Source organism: Notothenia coriiceps, unplaced genomic scaffold, assembly GCF_000735185.1.
Source record: "Notothenia coriiceps isolate Sejong01 unplaced genomic scaffold, NC01 NC01_scaffold00037250, whole genome shotgun sequence".
Taxonomy (NCBI): Eukaryota; Metazoa; Chordata; class Actinopteri; order Perciformes; family Nototheniidae; genus Notothenia; species Notothenia coriiceps.
The window spans coordinates 12,733,699-12,754,427 of NW_011369951.1; the positions used below are offsets into that span (position 1 = coordinate 12,733,699).

General features: G+C 40.2%; 1 protein-coding gene across 2 annotated transcripts in view; it reads right to left on the minus strand.

Annotated features, from left to right (window-relative positions):
• Positions 1 to 19,667, minus strand: part of fgf13b (fibroblast growth factor 13b) — a 37,886-nt gene extending 18,219 nt beyond the window's left edge. Inside the window, exons 1-2 of one of the 2 annotated variants that reach the window (XM_010796337.1) lie at positions 19,449 to 19,667; positions 1,625 to 1,735 (exon numbers count right to left, since the gene is read on the minus strand). In XM_010796337.1, coding sequence (XP_010794639.1) covers positions 1,625 to 1,735; positions 19,449 to 19,497 — 160 coding nt within the window. In that variant the 5' untranslated portion in view covers positions 19,498 to 19,667. Of the gene's footprint in view, positions 1 to 1,624; positions 1,736 to 2,279; positions 2,705 to 19,448 lie in introns of those variants that run through there. The other variant, XM_010796336.1, reaches the window with a different exon arrangement.
• Positions 19,668 to 20,729: the final 1,062 nt, after the last annotated feature.

The following is a 20,729-nucleotide window of genomic DNA, read 5'->3' on the forward strand; positions in this document are numbered from 1 at the left end:
AGCCTGATTTAAAGATTCTTGAAATTGAATTGTAATTTCATTTGTAAATAGTTACATTCATGTGGATTTATCCAGTTTGCACATTTGTATGCATGCACTTATAGGTGCATTTGTTGTTGTTGAAGACCTGGCTGTTACAGTCTTTATTTACACTATTTTGTTGCAGGCCTACTGGCCTAGATGTTTATGCACCTTGGCTTTGTTCTGAATGCACTTTGTTGTAGTTATCCTACAGAGAAAATGCACTTGACTTGGAATTAATGTACTGTATGCATTCAAAAGTGCTGAATAAATGTTTTATGGACCCATAATAGTGATTACTATTTAAGTTAAGTTAAGTTTTGCCATAATCATGTATTTTTCCATAATCAGGTAGCTGAACAACATTGGTAAAAAATGTATACATTATATATATATATTTCTATTAATCATTTTCGGCCTTTCGGCATTCGGTTTTCGGCCAACTGTTTCCTATTTTCGGTATCGGTTTCGGCCAAGAATTTCCCATTCGGTGCACCCCTAGAAAATAGGTTTTGCAATGTGTATCCTGTTGAATGTGTGGAGATTTAACGGATTGCTCTAGCCAGGGAACATTTAACACAGAAAGTGTAGATAAAAACTGACATTTGAAGAAAAAGCAGCCACCAGTTTCCTAATTAAATGAACACTTGACATGTTGCTGAGTGTCTGCCTGAGATTAAACTCCCACATCTGACAGATTTCCAGAAGTCTATCACTAAATTGGATTTAAACTGGTATATTGGTACACCAAAGTGCATATATGGGAATTAAGCTAAACCAGATCTTGCTAGATATTGAACCTTCAATATGTTGCGATATTCTGTTGTATTTTGAACTCGTAGTGAATATTGAGATCAAAAGAAAGCGTGGTTTGAGTCTACATTACTTTGAAGTGGAGCAATTTTACAAGATATAATTCAACCCTGTGCTGTAGCTAATTGTAAAATGTATTTGTCGTTACAGCTACAGGAAGTTAGTATGGATTTGTACCAGCTTTGAAGTACACACATTTATCTTCCCATGTATGGAAACTTAAGCTCTCGAAAGCTGGAAACAGTTAGTTTCTTAATAGATTGACAGACTGTTTTTGAAATGTAAGGATTTGGTGCTTTTCTTTGAATCTTATGTTAGTACAGTAAATACCCTTGAGGTTTGGACTGTTGCTCGGATAAAAAAAAGCATTTTGAAAATGTCACCTTGGATTCTGGGAATAGTGATTGCCATTACATTACATGTCACTTGTTACACGCTTTTATCCAAAGCGACTTACATACTCAATACTGTGGACAATCCCCACAGGAGCAATTTGGGGTGAAGTGTCTTGCCCAGGGACACAACGACATGCTGACTGTAGTGGGGTTTGAACCTGATCCGAACACTACGGACAACCCACTACGCCACACGCCGCCCATTATTCACTGTTTTCTGACATTTTATAGCGAAAACAGGGAAAGGGAAAGATTAAAAAAGATTAAGCTTTAAAGAAAATAATAGAAATTGTAGCCAAGGTTGATTTTGAAACAGATGACGAAAAAAGTTCATCAGTGGAAAAACTTGGATGGACATGTTTTTTCTGTCGAGCAAAGGTCAGATTTTGACCTACCGTAGGTGCTGTCTTCATCCTTTGTTCCATCGATGATGCCATCAGGCTGCATCTGCAGCTGGAAGCCCTGGCTGCAGGAGAGCCTGGTCACTATGCCCTTTAGCTGGGGCTCTGAGAAGAGCAGAATAGACAAAAGCATTAACTGTGTTTACTCCATATCACTGCCATGTGATCACATGTATCAAATCCAGCAATCACCAAGAAGCCGGGAGTATCAGAGGAGGAGAAGCTGTTTATTTGTCCTATCACAGGGCCTCCAGGGCCCAATATCGATCCTTGACCCCTGTACACTGTGGCGTAGTCTACATACAAATACAAAATAATTGACAGATGAAATGTGAGAACAGGAGGAGCTGGAGCTCTGCTTGGATACGGATCCTGCTTTAATGAGAACATTAGCTATCACAGACACATGCTGCTACAACACTTTGCTGCAGTAGCCTACTACACAAAGTTATTCACATGTGATGTTTGTGTTGGCATGCAACATGATACATTCCTCAGCTACTGCTACGAGGAGGGTGATGAATGATGAAGGACCAGCCTCAGTAATGAGAGAAAATGGTGTTGGCTGGAAGTGATGATGGTAATGAAGCTGCTGCTGCTGCTGATGAAGATGGTTGAGGTCCCACTTTTCTATCCGTCATTCTCACACCTGGTGGTCGCTTTCTCTTCCGTTTCTTCCTCGATCCAAACAATTTGACACGGGAGAACACATTCAGCTTGCTCGGCTTCTCGCTGGTTCCTTTGCTGTTGCTCGGGCTGCCACGGCACGCATTCGCCTTCTCCCTCGCCTGGCGCTTCTGGCGGATCAGGGAGCTCGCGATAGCCGCTGCCCGGGACATGTTCCCCGGGTGGAGTGAAACAAGTCTGCGCGTCCCGTTTGGAAGATATAGATAAAGCGAAGGGTGTGTGTGTTGTGCTCGGAAAAAGGGGGTCTACTACACCACCCACGGCTCAGTTCGCATCGCACACCGGCCGCTGCAGCAGTCCCTCGATGTTAAAACGCGTCCCGAATCCTCCATCGCTGCGTCCTGGCGCTTCATGGAAGTTCTTAAACAAATCCAGAAATCTGCCAGTGATGAGGCTCACCTCCCCCCTCTCCCCTTCTCCCCCATGGGGTCCGAGTGGCAAAAGCTGTCTAAGTGATATCCCCCCCCCCCAGGTGATTCTTCTTCTGGCTGTCCCGAGAGAGGAGGATGAAGAGGGTGCATCAAGTCCGGGTGCAAGTGGCGAATCAACAAGCTTATGAACTGGTGCGAAGGACACAGGCGGGTGTTGTGGTGCTCACTGCAGCTGTTGCCTCCTCTTCCTCTGCTGCTGCTCTCCCTCTGCTCTCCCCCGGCAATGCTCCGCTCGTCGACGCTATCCGTGACAGAAATGCAGCAACCGGGATGTTTGTCAGTGAAACAGCTCGGGGCCGGATCAGTGGGAAACGGTTCATGATGCAGCCGTGCTGTTCATAAGACTGCTGCAGCCCTGCCCGCCGCGAGGAGGAAGATGAAGAAGAACGAGGAGGGGGTAGAGGAGGTCGTGGTGTGCATGTGTGTACGTTGTGTGTGTGTGTGTGTGTGTGTGTGTGTGTGTGTGTGTGTGTGTGTGTGTGTGTGTGTGTGTGTGTGTGTGTGTGTGTGTGTGTGTGTGTGTGTGTTTGAGATAGACAGCGGAGGAAGGAGGGGCTCTCATCTTATTTTGGTGCAGAGGTTCACCACTGCTGAAAGGCTGCAGCGTGCAAGAAGAACGATGTGAATAACGGAGACAGCAGTACGGATGAGTTATGTTGTTTTTTCTATAGCTGTTCATTTTGCATTTCCACCAATATGGAGGAACATGTGAAATCAGCCAACCCATGCATGTCGACTGGCTGCAGGCAAAGCCCCCGCAGGGAAACGGATGCACAACTGTCAATGGCAGATACAGCTGCAACTGCGCATGGCAGCAGTAAGTCCATAGAAGACGAGGCGGCGGACAAAGAGCCGCCTGATTCACGGCCGAGGTCGACCTTTGGCACCTGGCGCCGAGCAGCAGGCAGAGCCAAGGACCGCTGTTGTTGCTGTTGTTCACCAGGGAGAAAGGTAGTGAAAATCGATGGCTGGACAGCAAGAGGATGTGGTGAGCAGTAAATTACAGGACTGAAGAGGAGGAAAACTCTGTAAGCTGGAGCTGGGGCTGTGAGAATCAGACAGAGGGTAGAGGAGAGAGTGATGGACTGTTGACAGAAACTGGGATCAGGACCTGGTCATTGAAAGGGAGTCTTTACCCTTGACTGAAGGAGTAGAACACCTGTGGCCTCTTGGTTAGGTAAGAACCTTGTAAATGTATAAATATAGTTTGTGGTATACAGTAGTTCAAATGAACCCACTTCCAACCGAGAGACAACACTTGAGCCATGAAATATTGAATAACAAGTCTTTGGCGTCAACTGAAACATCAACATATGAGAGCAAACGCTTACACCCACTGTAATGAAATGACTGAAAGCTAAGCATTCATCTTTCATTTATGAGCTCCTTGCTTTTAAAACCACACCACGTGTCCCTAAAAGCAAAAGCCAACAAACAAGACGTAACAGCACAATGGACGCTTCAGGGAACACAAGATATTATGTGACTCTGAGGAACATATCCTCACCCTTTGGCGTTAAATCAGCACATTAACTAATTTAATGTTTCAGAAAACACCAAAATCAATAAGTTAATTAGTGGAAACACATAAGCAGCCAAACAACACAGAGAGAAATAATTATGAAGGGAGTTGTTTCCAGGAATGATAAAATACTCTTAAATAAATAAATGGATTGCGTCGATAAATCACACATAAACAAAAGTCTGTTTAGATTATTGCACTTAGACAATCAATTAAATAATAGATCCTGACGGTATTTACTACAGAACATTTATAGAAGATATCCAGAGAGAGAGAGAGCACTTATGTGTGACTCTCAGTCTAACTATGGATGCCAGTTATAGCATAATGACAAGCGGATCAGCAGTTTTCATAATAGGTTATGGGAGGCTGTGGCTCAGTGAATAGTGCGCTGAACTTCGAATCAGGGGGTAGCAAGTTCGAGTCCCACTGCAGTCAGCATGTCGTTGAGTGGGGATTGTCCACAGTACTGAATGTATGTAATTCGCTTTGGATAAAAGCATCTAACAAGTGAAATGTAATGTAATGTAATTAAAAACTTTGCAAACCACCACTGAACAATACGTGTTTACAACAGGGATGCACAACGACTTTTTAATATTGATTAATCTGCATGTTATTTTCCAGATTGTGGATGTATCATTTATTCATAGATCCCAATTTATCCGAGTCTAAAGTGATGTCTTTAAATGTTTTATTCTGACAAACAGTTTTCAGTTTAGTATGATTACAGAAAATACTTTAACGAATCTCAAGAGTGTGTGGAAATTATTTTTTTGTGTTGATAATCGTTGCCGCTTTAGTTTACACATGTTTGTCTTTTCAAGAGCTAGAATAGCCATACTTTTTTTCACTTTTAAGGACATTTTAGTTAAAAAGTAAAAAGGTTTAAATCCTATTTTGGCCAAATGAACGACGTAAGAAACCGCCCTACAAGCTGATATACATTTTCAGTCAATTATAAGTCTAGAGGGCTGAAACCTTCAATAAGAATATTGGTAAAAATAATGTAAACCAAACTGAACAGCTTATTTAATGCTTCCCATTTGAGACTTCTGCTTAGCTCTAAAATATGTATCTGTCCTGTGAGTATGGAGGACACCGATACAAGTTTATGATTACAGTTCCTGAAATAAATATCCGTCTATTACAAAGGCTACTAAGGTTACAACTATACTGCTCATGAAAAACAAGACCATGCATTATCGATGTAGTTAATGAGTAGATGTATCTCATACACATTTAGTTTGCAGTCGAGCAGTCTCTCAGCAGAAGGGCGCGTCCGACTCTGCTTTCAGCACCACGGACAGCGCTTTAAGTTTTAAATTAGTTAAAAATACACATTTTACTTAAAATACTAGTTTTAACTAAAAAATGATCAACTGATTTCAAACCAATTTTCCTTTATTTTAAATATAATATTTTAAAAGTTGTTATAGTCAAAATGAGCTCTATCTATCTATGTTACATCCACAAAAGCACCAAGGCATTATGGCATTGTTTTAGAGATGTCCTTACTGTTGACCTCATTACCTACAAAGTGTATCCCTTCTTCTCGTCTATAACAGCATGTTCCCAAATACTTTTACACACAAAGATCAGTTGTGAATTAATTTTGTAAGTTTCCTTAAAGATCTTTGAAGCAAATGTACAACAGCACGGGTCAAATCTCCTAAATCTGTTTAATTCAGACCGTTCCCCCGGTCCTACCTGAGGCCGATCGGCGGAGAGGGAAACTCATGCTGCGCCCTGGAGCTCCGGAGCCTTCTTGTGCTCATGGTTTTTCGCACTTCCTGTTGTGTGCTGCTGCTCCACCAAAAGAGGAGGAATTACTGAAGTTCAAGGCAAAGAAGTCTCCACGGCATTGGATCCATTAAGGCCGCGCACATGGCGTTGACGGAAGATCATTACAGAACATTAGAGGCCATTAAGCCTTTGGAACCGGTCATTAAAGATTCATCGCGAGGCCCCGCTGATCTGGCACAATGAGAGAGGGAGGGAGCCAAAGGCCTTTCCAAATTCAAGGATCTTGTACTTAAGTAAAAGTACCAGAGTGTAGGAATAGACTGGTACATGTAGAAGTCCAGCATTCAAAATGTTACTCAAGTAAAAGCAGCAACTCATATACTTAAAGTTCCAAATGTAAAATAATTAGTTATGCACATTGGTCCATTTCAGAATAATATATTATGTTTTGATTATAATCATTTATACATTAATGCTTTTGTGATTAAAACTAGCTGCACATTTACAAGCTTTGATACTGTGTATACTGCAGGGTGACTTGTGAATGTTGCTCCAGGCGTAACTAAAGTCTTATTTAAGTGTTGATTATATTTCACATTATTAATCCAAAGAAGTAACTAAAGGTATTATATAAATGTAGTGGAGTAAACAAGTACCAGGTCACCTGACTTGAAGCCATACATTTGATCCACAAACCTAAACGTATCAGCCAAGTCGAAGGTTGTGTCATCAAAATGCATGCTTTCCACTATCAACATTCTTTAACCAATATCAATACCTAAACAACACAAGGGATGCAGCATATTTTAGAAGAACGAACTAGGAATTGTTTGAGTATGTTCTGTCGATCTAATGGGTTCAACAAATCAACAAAACCTTTTAGCTCTAACTCAGTTAAAAAACAGTGAAAGTCAGACCTCTGTAAAAGCTGCGACTTGGCATTAAACCTAATGATTTTCTTGAGTAAATCTGCCTTCTGGTGATTCATCGCGCTAAGTGCCTCAAAGCGAGCATCAACAGAAAAGTAGACTATGGAAACATTATGAGAGTCTGAACACCAAACACAGGCAACCTGAATTAATTTAACCGCTTACTTTACTGACAAAAATAACTAAACACATCAGGTGATCTTCACCTTCAAACTACCTCAAACTTAAACTTTTCTCTCTTACAAACTATTTATATAATACCGAAAAATACCAAATATATCAAGGAAACTCGTCTCATATTATCTTTATCATTGTGTTCAAGCCCTTCATTGTCGCTATACAATGTCCACACTAAATGGAATTTAAACCCCCCAAAACTCAGATTATGTGAATATTTTAACTTGTTACCTAGATTATTTACATTTGATGGAATAGTCCAAACGTTTAAAAAATCTGAGTTTTGGGGAGTTTAAAATTCCTTTATGTGTGAACATCGTATAGCGACAATGAAGAGCTTGAACACAATAATAAAGATAATATAAGAACATTTGCATAGAAATAAACTGATGTAAACAACTTTAAATCTCCTTACGGGGACTCAAAGGGTAAGGAGGTTATAACCTTCTTACCCAACAACTTAGAATAAATTAAGCTAAACGTCCTTATTTCCAAAGGTTTCTAAAATAGGCCGACCCTCACAGTATACACAGAAATACACACTCCTAATAGCTATGCACTATATCTTTCTGTGGTTCTGTGGGTTATCCACAATGCCCAACACCATAGCATAGCACATTACTGTATTTAGTAACCACACTCAGAGCAGTGTGTCCAGTCCAGGCCCGCCATAACTCTGTGTTATCAGACCATTACACGGTTGTGCTGTTACAAGGCTTCCTGTGAAGCAGTCTACTAAAACACAACAGCATTTATATCACTGAGAGGATACACAAAGTATTACAGAGTGTCTGTTGCTGCACATCCTGGAGTTCATTGCCTATAAAAGCCTCTGAATGCAATGAAGCAGGATGTTGCTGCAGAACATGCTCACTCAGCAACTTCAGTGTAAAGCTACAAGAAACAGAAATGTCAAGTCTGTCTTGGAAAAATATCTTTGATATAAATCTGACTTTGATTTCCTTTCAAGCTCGAGGTTACAAAATAATCTTATTTGGCTGTTTTATTGTTGTTTATGCCCACATAATTGCTCCATTATGCTGTGGCTTTCTGTGATGATGAAATAACCGTTAGATCAAGCTGATGGCTTGGATCAGATTTCTTTCTTTCTTCATCTTTGTTTTAACTGAACTGAAATAGAATTGTAACTTTGAACAAACACATCACACCTCCCCCAAAAGCCTCTGTAGCCTTGGCCTGAAATAGCAAACCACAGAGATTAAAGCAGAACCGTTTTGGCACAGTTTACTACAGCCCGGGCAGGTAGCCAGGATGCATTCATTGTAGTCTATTTAAAAGAAAAAGTCAATTAAGTTTCCCTTCAGATCTTGGAGAGCATTACTTACGTCTAGTGGATTACATTAGCAGACAGTAGATGGCGCCAAATTACAAAGTATCAGATAACAGAACAGGACCTTTGTGGAACTAGTGTCTTTTTCTTAGTGCGGAGAAGAGTGGATGTGTTATGTTGAGCGACAGAATAAAGACTTGTTCTGTATCTGAGCCAAAATACCTTTTTTCATTTACTCATAACACAGTATGAGTAATACTATTTTATTAAAGGACATGATCCCTGTGACTACTATCACCTCTAATAGTAATATAAATGCACTTACTGCCACACATATAGTTTCATTGTTTAAAAGTAATCATGGTAATGGCAGGAATGGAAGCAGCATCGAAGAAAATAAACATTTTTAAAACTTTTATCACACTTTATGATTGACCACTGCTGAGAGAACAATGAGTATCATCTTTGTCACATATAGTCACACTCCAAACTGTCTCAAAAAAGTCCTAACATTGGTCTATGTAGCCATAAAATGTTCTGTTTTTTTCCGACGTCACACATTGTACTCCTAAATTATAGAGCCATAGCCAAATAAAGCCATTTTGCTCTGCTTTGGATCACCACAACCAACAAATAAAACGGGTGGGTAACACTTTATATTACACAAATTAACCATCAACATAGTTGTTAATTAACATGCATATTAGCAGTATATTGGCTCTTTATTAGTCATTATAAAACCCTTATTAATGCCTTATTCTACACGACCATATTCTACAAGTAATAACACTTTAGTTTAGAGTTTTTCCTCAATAACCCTCTAATTCAGTGGTTCTCAAACTTTTTCTGTCATTTGGAGGGGAAAAAAAGTCGGGCCCCCCCCCAACACAAATAGTCAGGCTCAGTGGCGGCACCAGAGATTTATTTTGGGGGTGCTGTGGGGTAGTTTGACGTTTCATAGAGGGTGCTCAAACATTTAGGGTTTCCCATTAATGTACCAGTCGCTACAGTGAAATGTTCTACTGCAACAATCCCCACGCATATACACAGTATACCCGCGACTGTTACAATGGAGGCTCGATAATCAGCTCACGGCATATAGGTGTAAACAGGGGTAAAGTGCTATTTTTATAGGTGGTGTTTCCGATTCTTTTGAAAATGAAAAATGGAAAATGAGCCAAACGCAGTAGCATTTGGATGCACTTCAACCAAAACCCAGGCAGTGATAAAGCGCACCATTTGTAAAGGCAAACTATCCTTTAAAGCAGGGTCAACAAATAATCTCCATCGCCACTTAAAAACACAGTATCTAATATAAAGAGTTGCGTGAATTTTTATCCGGACGATTACGAATAACTTTCCTCACTCTTCAACCTAGTTCATAAACATAAAGTCGTGGATGGGTGACCCATTCAAATCCCTATAAAAATTCCAGTCCATTATTCGGGAATAATCACCTAGGGAGTGTTTAATTACACTAATTATTGTTCTTCTATTTTTATCTCTGTCGCTATAGTATTTCTTAATAAAAAGATTTATAATACTATAACGGGACGTTTTAATATTATCAATGTATGACGGTTCAACGTTAGGTGGAGGTAATTTTAAATATCACAACACATACAAATAAAGCGTAAATTAGTAATACTAACGGGTCGTTGGCTCGGTGAGCGTAAAACGGCTAGCAAAAAGAACAACGGCCCAGAGGACGGAGGGGGCGGGTACCAGACTCGATCGGGAGCTAGATACTAATCGTCACGTCCATTGGAAAAAGGACAGACTTAGGTAACGGTATAAACAGGAAGTTGGCGTCCTGTCATATCTCTTTTTCTAAATCACCCTTCTGTCCATCATGCATCAAAAAACAAGAGTTTTTTACTTCCAAAATCCCTTTGTTTTTATAGGGAAATTATAACAACAAAACTTGTGTATGTAGAGTCATTTTGTTGGTCTCTAGTAGCTACAAAGCCGCAAATAATAGTGGTGGTTTCCGTCTTGTTTCCGTGTAATTACATAATGTAGTTGACAATTAGGTGGCGGCAGAGGTCTACCTAGGAATCCTCACTCTCGCGCGGCATCTCGCGAGCACCTCGCTCGTATTACACATTACTAAAAGTTTCTACGGATGGCTGCTGGTGAAATAACAATGTTACACGCGAAAAGCTAAAAGCTACTATTAATGTTATCATCACTTGTGTTCGTGACGACTTCTTTGACATACTAAACTAAAAATGCTTTGGACAACGAAAAAAAGTGTATACCTTACGTCAAACCTCCAGTTGGTTAGTGTCTCGAACTCCTGATTTAGTGCGCCCAAACAGTTAACGTTTCGTGTACCAATCAGGGGTTTGCTATCGACCTCCTAAAATTTTTACCCGCCCCCAATCACCATCACAGAAGCCGTTAGGATTTGAACGCCTTTTTTATACACAAAGAGGCTAGGCGGCGCTTCCCCTTTTTATGTTTTTTTCTACATGGGTCGTTAGTGTTAGGCTCTCGCTCTCCAAATCTCTTGTTCCTATTTAGCCATCGCAAACCAACTCTCATCACGTTCTAATGTGTACATCATCCTCTCCTTCGTTAAGCTGTACATTTCCCTTATCGCATGAAGGCAGCTCCCATTTTAGGAGGGCAAACTAAGTGGGTCCCATATACTCGCTCGAGTGTAACGGAAATGACGGCGGCTGTACCTGGCGGAACTAAGCATACCGAAGGCGACTCGCCAAGTTTTATGTGATAGGCGCCTACTTATGTAACGTAGTCAACTTTCGAAAACGCAGGTGATACTTCGACTTCCTCTTTTGAGCTAGCGCAGTGTTGACGTGGTTCCTGGGACTGTTCGCAGCGATAACCTGCTTAGTCCCTCACTCTGCCACACCCTAATTTGTTGTCCGGGTCCGGTTGAGAAAGTCTCGGTCCCTTAAGCTCGTGGTATCTTAGGAAATAACTGAATAACGTCAGGGTGACTTAAATTTAACCTCACTTTGATATGTTTTCAATGTTCCTAGGAATTACTAGAGTATGTAAATTCACATATGTATGTGATATTGTGTTTGGTCCCTGTACGTGATCCATTGCCCGATATACAACGAGGCCCGTTGCCGGGAAAACTTGAAAACCGACTGGACAGGGGAAGACCTCTCTCGCTTTCAGCAAAAAAAAGACAACACCGGCTTAATTTGTACTATTCGGGTGTTAAATCATTTTACATCTCAAGCGACGCTATTTATGTATGGAAACATTCGCGACAGTAAGACGGTGGGTCAGTGCACTGAAAACAAATGTTAGACTGTCGACTTTTCGTTTCCCTCTCTCGGCAGGCTCAGGCCAGGCCGGAAGTATACCGATACACACTTAGTACACGAGACGGACGAAACCAGTGGTTAGGAGCCCAGTTAGCACAGGGCATTTACAGGGAAAAATTTATACGAAATAAACTAAAACTCACAAAGAGTACCGTTCAATACCTCATATCCCCTGTTTGGTCCCCTGAAATGAAGGGGGAGAACTGTTTGCAGCCAATTAAATTTTTTTTTTTATTTTTTTTATTTGTGGATTTATATGAACAAAATAACACGAAGACAGAAAGACACCAGGAAAAGTAGACGAGGATTTTGGGGAGTGGCGAGCGAGAGAAAAGAACTAGCGGGAGAGAGTGTATGCCACCTTGTGAAGTGACAGGGGCGAAGGTAACATACCTAAAAGACGGTACAGAGTTGAATCAACTGGTAGAGACAAATTCAATACCTAAATGATTTATTTATTCATTAATCTGATTAATCTATGGACAACGCTGGATTAGTTAATCACAACAGTAACAGGCATATACACCAGCGACATAACATAGTTAATTAACCATTATTAATAAACAAACAAATGAAACTAACCCAAATAAAAAAAAGGCAAAATACAATAAAAGTTACCGAGCAACAATTTCTCGGACACTGTCGGAGGGTTGTTGACAAACACGTTACTTTATAACCCGATAGATCATTAGAGCTTGCAGTCAAATTTTTTACTTCCCACGCTATTAGGCAAGGCTATTTATAGTTATTAAAAAGACTTGTACGCCCCTTTAAGGAAAAACTAAGTAAAACTTCAAAACCCCTTGGCCTTCACTGCAGTTTACGGCCCTTGCGAAGTGACACGCCGCTCTCTCGGTTTGGGCCTGTTCCACACCAACAGTACGCATCTTTACCACTTTAATGACTCAAATCCGGCAAATTATTGTAAAATTACTTCAACTGTTAAGTATAAACAGTCACGAAAGTACAGTTAAGTCCTTGTAATTTTGTGTTTACTAGCACCACTTCTACTACTAAATTTAATTCCTAATTTTTAGCCATCACTCTCGACACTTAAAGGAGGCAGTCTACACTATATTTTTGTTTTAGCTAAAAAAACATACACATCCTACTACTAAAATTTTTACAAACAAACTCGGCCAGACGTAAAAGACTACTCTTTTGGTTTGGCTACGAAAAACATCAAACGTCATGTAGGTTGTCCCTAATTTGCACACAAAAAATGGTGTTACAACCCCTTTAATTCCTATTTTTACGAGTCTAATAATAATAATAATAATTAATAAAGGGTGAGGCTAGCGCCTGTGATACAGGTTTTGCAAAGGGGCGTCGCTCGAGGGGGGCAACTGTCAAATGCACACGACCCGACCACGTCACCGCCTGACCGGTAGCCTGTCTTAAGGCTACCCGGCCATGCTATCACCCGGCCAGCCATATTTCATGATCAGGTGTAGGGGGTTGAGGGGGGCAACTGTAAATATCGACCTATTGGCTTCACCCGGCCAAGCTCTCAGTGCCCACTAAAAAATCAGTGTCAAGTGGTGACCGATGTACTGGCATACTAGCGGGGTATAACTGCGTGGATTTAAAGGATTTGAAGATGTCTATGTTGTTTGGCTAGGAAGTGAGTATACTCGAGAGTCTGGTGCAAGTTTTTTAATTTGACAGGTAGGCGACAGACTCGAACGACGACACACACGGTAGTCACGTAAATGTCACGTCTACGACCCTAGGACATGTCACGTCGACGTCGCGACACGGGGCGTTACTGGCAGTGGGTATTAAACCGCCTGAACGTTCTTAGAGACTCTTCTAGGTCTTTTACAGTTGTAACTCCCGTCTAATTACCAAAATAGTTTATTTTTATAAGTTTTAGTCAAGTCAAACAAAAGTTCCCCTGTTATTAAATGAAGTTTAACTACCCAAACCTACTTACCCCCTTTGAGCACAGGTCCGGAGAAATTCAATATAACTTTCGTAAAAAAAAACCAAAGCGGGCACACCCCCGTACACGCCCACCTCCAACCTCCCTCCCTCCCTCCCCCTTCACATCACTCACATGACACCATAGACACCACTATAATGTTATATATTACTTTACCGTAGCTAAACATGTGATATTACTTTATTTTTCTAACATTTTTTTTTTCTTTTTTTTTTTTCTATGGAATGCAATGACGCGAGTATTTCTTACTATACTTATTCTTATTACGCATAACTTGACCAAATTAGTAATCACTCACATAAAATTCCGTGTCGGAAATGTACCAGTTTGATGTAATTTTGTCTTAACAGGCGAAAAACAGAAATTATCAATGGTTGTAATACAACTAACTCTATACCTGGCGTTTGTTTTGTTTAGGGACCAAAATTAAAAAAATCTTTTTTCAAGAATGCAAAAAGCCCCCTCTCCCCACCCCCCCTCCCTCGGAAAAAGATTCAAAATCTCGTTATCGGGGGAGATTTACAGACACGTGCAGGACTTTGTGTTGTATCCTCGTGAATTCACATTTGTTCCATTTATAATCGATTACTATCGCACGTGATTCCGTACATATGTCCGATCATTACCATTGCGATCGTACACAGTCACACGAATTGCGATGGTATATGTACGTTGAGTAGAAAGAAGTTAACACAAGAGGTTTACAGTAGTGTATTTGTGTTATGGTACAGATTAGGAATGTTCACATTCACATTCCGATCATTTGGTGGATGTCAGTAACGGAAAGACTCCCTGCACTGGAGAAAAATGAGAAGTACCGCGTATCCCTTTTAATATCAGTCAGATAGCAGTACTTACAGATGGACGGTACATGGTCCGATCAACGTGTTCTAGCAGAATAGTTGAAGGCCGCCGACCCCCTCACTTCGCGGCTCATGAACGGCCAGAAAACCGTAGTGAGTGACCATGCCTCCGAGTCAAGTAACCATTATCTCAACCAGACTTAAAGTAAGTTCCGTTCTGATTTGAAATAAATGAATTGTGTATGTCTCCATTTAAGTTTCATCAATTGTAAGTGACTGTACCTAACCGCGGTGTGAAACACAGTACAAGTTCTTCTATAACTGTAATCAGGCCGTTATGTAGTAGGTAATAAAGACCACAATAAAACGAATAAAAGGGAAGTTTCTCGGTATTAAGGGTAGGTGATTAACGCGGGTCCGAAACGGGTACGAAAATGGCGCCAGGCAAGACCATTACAACTGGTCCTTCGTTCGGTGTAAACTTCTCGAGGAGTTACGAAGGTGTGTGTCTAGTACACCATACCGAAACAGTTTATCAAACAAGTGTAAACTGTAGAAGACTACGTGGAGAGCGTACCTGGTATTTCGGACCGTCGTTACTCACACCCTTAATTACCCGAGAAACTTCCCTTTTATTCGTTTATTAGTGGTCCTTATTTACTAAAACTGACATAACGGTCTGGATTACAGTTATTAGAAGGAAACATTTGTACTGTGTTCACCGCGGTATAAGGTACAGTCACTTACATGGTGAAACTTAAATGGGAGACATAACAATTCATTTTATTCACAGAANCATTTACTGCGTTAGATTAGCCGATCTCCATTTAGAAAACATGCATTTTAAAAGGTTTTTCGCCTGCCGTCTTGTCTGAAGACTTGTTAAAACATTAATTCGTGGTTTTTACTAACCGGTATCAGTATGTTGTTACTTCAGCATCATTTTGAAAACGTGTATTACAATTAAATCACGGTAAAATATGTTCATTTTGTTATAGTTGTAGCCCCCTTGCCAGCGATTCTCTCTCTAGTTTAGCATACTCAATATTAAAACTGTGAAATAGTACCCGCTAGCCGGTACTACGCCTAGTGGAATGGCAACCAAAAACGGGCACGGCACGCTTAAAACGCGCTCCGCGCTGTATTGGAAGTGCGCCATTAGTCTCCTTGGAGTCAAGGCTTTAAAATGTGCGGTAAACCCACAGATCTTCAGATGACTGGCAATAGGACCCAGCAGAGCTCTGGATGATGACCTGGCGGTCCGAGTGAAGCTACAAACTGTAGCGGACAGGGTGACTGACTGAGCAAAGTGGAACGATAGCTGAGGATTATGGGTAGCGTAGTGTCTTCGGCAATCCTAAACTCAGAACAAATATTTGTTTCTCCGAATCGAAGGGGAAAAATACAAAAGCATTGTACACATTTTAAACCAATCAATGTTGTGTAATTAACGAGGATAATCTGGTGTTTTTTACTAGATGAGTAGTGCAGATATCACTGTAAAATCAATCGAGAGTAAGGAGAATACTTACTTACTTATCCAATGGGAATGGACGCTCACATTGCCTTTAACTGCCGCCGACATGGACCGATGCGGTGCTTCCCTGAGCGTCAAATACCGCCGCCGATGGGAATACATTGCAATCAGTTGAAAGCTCTTTGCGTCCGTTTATGAAGTTGAAGGAGACTCGGCGCGTCACAACTGCACGCCAAAGTGTTTTATAATGACTAATAAAGAGCCAATATACTGCTAATATGCATCTTAATCAACAACTAGTTGATGGTTAATTTGTGTACCTTAATATAAAGTGTTATGGATCTGTTTGTGCAAATATAAATGGAAACATTTATAACACATATTTTCAGGACTTACTTTATTTAAAAACATACTTATAAGATAATATGTGGGACAAACTGGTCAACATAGATAAACAAGTCTAAGAGTCAAAAGCCTCACTATTGGCTCTATGATGTTTTATCAAAGCCATGGGAGTGCTTTAAGCTAAATGCTAAGATGAGCATGACATCTACAATTTCAACCTAGTGTTTATTATGTTCCTCATTTTATTGTGTTCGCAAATGCAAATTCAATCATGTTATTCGTTTTGAGGGTGTTTTGTCATAAACAAAAGTAACCCAAATACATTTTAATGTGTCCTGATGATGGTGCTATAAACATCAGGGGATCCATAACGTTTTTACAATGCAACTGGGTTATGCTCATTAGTGCTTGTAGTGCGTGATGCTGACATCACTTCATCTGTGAGAAGTCAGATGTGGGTCACTGATTTATGGGATGGGTCTTCATGTTTCTGCCGAATAGCTGGGTCACAATCAGGGTTAATTAACTATAGTGTCTCTTATTGAATCATCTCCTGCTTATTTGTGAGTCCACATACACACACTGAAACACACACACACGAACACACACACACACACACACACACACACACACACACACACACACACACACACACACACACACACACACAGGCACAAGTAGTTTTAATCCACATTTATAATCTCTTTGAGAACAAGATGTTAATGAGGTTCTTGGTCTGCCCAAACTTAATCCTAAATGCCACTATCAGGCTATTATGTAAAGAATGGAACAAGGTGACACATAAAGCCGCATGTCTGTCCACTCGATGGGAAATGAGTCATTGCTTAAGAAGTCAAAAAGTACATCTGACCTGACGTATTTAGCTATTTTAAAAGCAATCTTTGCTGGTGTTTTTGTCTCTGCGTTTTGCAGGTTCAAGCTATTCACTGTAAATAATTCGGCCTCACTAATTGTTCCTTCTACTTTTATTTTCTACTTCTATAATGAAAGCATGAACTTAAATGTAGTTTATTGTAATTTATTTCATCATTATAAAACAAGATTTAAAGGCATAATCTATTCCAGTCTTTGGGAGTGATGCTCCTTAAACTCAAGCTCACTACAAAACGATGCCAACACACCTGTACTAAATAATTAAATGCTGTAGCGCCTGAAGAAAAACTGCTTTAATTCAATTGTTTTGTTTTGTTGAGACTCCTATGTTATTTGCTGACGTCGTACTGGGCAGCATTATACTGAAAGATCAAATATCTGGTGTCACAGGACGATTGTATTGGAATCGATTCTGTACACGAGATATTATTGTTCTGGTCTCTTGGGGGATGTATCTTGATGAAAGCGACCCCCCTTGCTCATTGGCTTGCTTTATTGCTTTTTCTGTCTATTGATATGTTGGCTTTGTATCATTTTAAAGATGCTTTATGTGTAAAGTTGTCATAAATAAGCTTGAATGCTATCCTGCAAGCAGCAGTTAGATTCCTTGAACATTCCGTTGCTATAGCAACCCCTACTGGCACATTTCCGTATGGAAAATATTTTGTATTCCCATTTTATTAATTCAGTTTTATTCTGTGGTTGATAGCCTAGCCAAGCCAGCCCTGCTTAGCAGTGTCTTAAAATATACAATTTAAAGGCTCAGGGAAGCAGCTGTGGGAAGAGGAGAGGCAGTTTAGCTGCATGCCAAAAGCAATACATTAAATACTCATTATTACAGTCCTTCTCTGTAAAACCGAAAAACACGATGTGAAAACACTTCCTAAACAGCATAAACGTATACATGTCTCCATTGTGTCGCATGTCAAAGTTAGTTTTCAAGTGAAGAATAGCCTCATTGCTGCCCCTTTTGGCCGATGGGGGAGAAAATCAACCCCACGTTTGTTTGTACCTTTTTATTTTTTCAACTGGTTAATATCTTTCAAAGTATTTTCGTGATTACATGAGTACTGTGAAGAGTAGTCTCTATCATTGTTTAAGTCAACTTGGCTGTTTCCACAAACTTTGTCCAGCTTTTCAGAAACAAAAATACAAGCACGGCCACACTGGTATCTTCTTCTCTGTACAAGCTGTAAGCTACTAAAGTGTTTAAATAATCAAGTCAGTATACAGTAGGCCTTTACTCCCTTTTTCCTATACCTGTTTTTATCTGTTTTCAAAGTAATTTCCAGTGAACATTTCAAAGAAAAACCACCACACTTTCTTGGTGTTGCTTAGTTTGCTATCTATTATGAGGGCAGAAGATTTACAACTAAATAAACTCCTCCTGTAGTTGTATAAAGTGGTTTACTGAATAAACTAAAACCTATGAGAAGCCATCAATGTAAAGAAACGGCAATTATTTCGTATTGGAATAATTGTTTGTTTTGAATAAGTCTTAATGTAAATGATAAAATGATCACTCTGTGTTTAGTTGGCTGAATTTTCTTAATGTTCACTATGAACTCCCATTTCCATGTTTTTAAAGTATCGTTTCTCTATTTTAATAAGCTGAATTGACCTTAACTTAATGATTTCATTAAAAAAAACGTCCTTAAAGCTACATCTTTAATGTTCTATGAATGACGAGGGTCTCCTGCATAGATTAACGGGCAACACCCTTTTTTGTGTCCATGGTAATGATAGTTTCCCAGTTTCCTTTGCGGTGTATAGCGCATTGCTTTTATTAGTGTCCAGGGGTTAGAAAATGAATGTGTGCGCACCGCTGAAATTACATCTGAGCCCCTTTTGTGGGGGTTAAAGCCTATGTCAGTGATTTTATAATGGAGACATGGTAGGTGATTTATCTTGAGCACCATGCAATAAACCCCATGCAAGGAGTAAGGGTCTCCTCCCCTTTTTGTAATACAGCAGTAAGACTCGTACAGGGAAAACCCTGTTTACATCAACAGCATTTCATATAAAATTACAATTTCTGGAGTTTTTTGTATATATAAACCTCTACATTGTAACATACGTCCAACAATATTTAAAAGTAAGTCTGTCTTGTGTTTTCCCATACTAGATTGTGGAGACCATGAGTGGCCAACATGCTGAGCTCAGCATAATCACAAAACCAGATATTCCCTCTTTCATGCGCAAAACACAGAAAAACACATGCGTAAAACCCCCATCGTGGTTCTGGCTCGGGTTCAACTTCCCTCACCTTTAGAGGCATGGTCTTTATCCTCTTTGCTTTTCGATTTTCCGCTCATGGAGCACTGCCGTTGCTGCTGGTTGTTGAATCAAACTTCGGGGGAGAGACGCAGGATCGCGGTTTCACTTTTTCATTCTGCTCAGATTTGTCTCTACAAACACGCCGGTAGCAGTCCAACTCTGAGTGTCTCTGCCTCTCTGTGCACAGCCTGACTCTCTCTGAGGTCCCGCTGCGCTTTTGGACGCACACACTCACACACGCTCACACAACAGCAAGAGCGCTCACACACGTGCGCGCGCAACACCGAACGCGCAGACAAAGAAATATGTCTGAAATAAGAGGAAAGAATACAATCTTATTTATACGAGGAAAAATAGGTTTCACTTTCTAAGGCAACCATTTATAAAAGGCTGTAACTGTAGGCTTTGTTAATAACTGATAATAATGGTTAATTATAGAGCTGTTCTTATAGTAAGATAATCTAATGTGATATGGAAATTCTTTGACAAAATTAATAAAAATGAGTATTAACAACGTTATGGTTTGTTGTTGTGACATCTATTGGTTTGTTAACGTTTCAGACTGCAATGTTGTCTAAAGGCCTATTAGACAGTGGGGCATTTATTACCACTGTTTATTTACGACTTAATTAAGACACCAATGGCTCTTTATCAATAATTTACACCTGTAAGCTTTCACCTTTTTATGACCGAGTGAGTCTTACTCATACTTGATGGGTTATTAGAAAGTGATACACATACTCCCTTAATTTCTGCAATTATAAATTTAATTTAACGGGTTTCAACTGAGTTAGAATGAATAATTTGGATAGTTAAATCTTATCAACTTGCTTTATGCTTTGTAAGAAAGTATGTCACTATAAACTGAAACCCCTGCTGACATTGATTCCCATCTACATAATAAGGCAGAGTTAAACAGATTCTCCTGGGAGGGGGGGGGGGGGGGGTACAGGATGCACGTGCTAGCTCTTGCTGACTTAAAGAAGGTCACCACATTCACGAGGTTGTCTTCAATCCGATATTTGCAGATTCACCTGCAAACTCAGCGATCTTACATTATGCAAATGTGTCAGTTCATTGATCATTAAATCAATGTGTGCAATAAAATGGCTTTTTTACCTAGGCGGTAGTGGGATACACTGACATTTCATCTTGCCTGAAGAATGCTGCTTCCTCCGTGTGCCTGTGTGTTTCACAGCTTCATGCTTATTATTGGATAGAGTGTATTTTGAGGTTTAAATGGGGTTTCATATGTGTCACAGTACACATC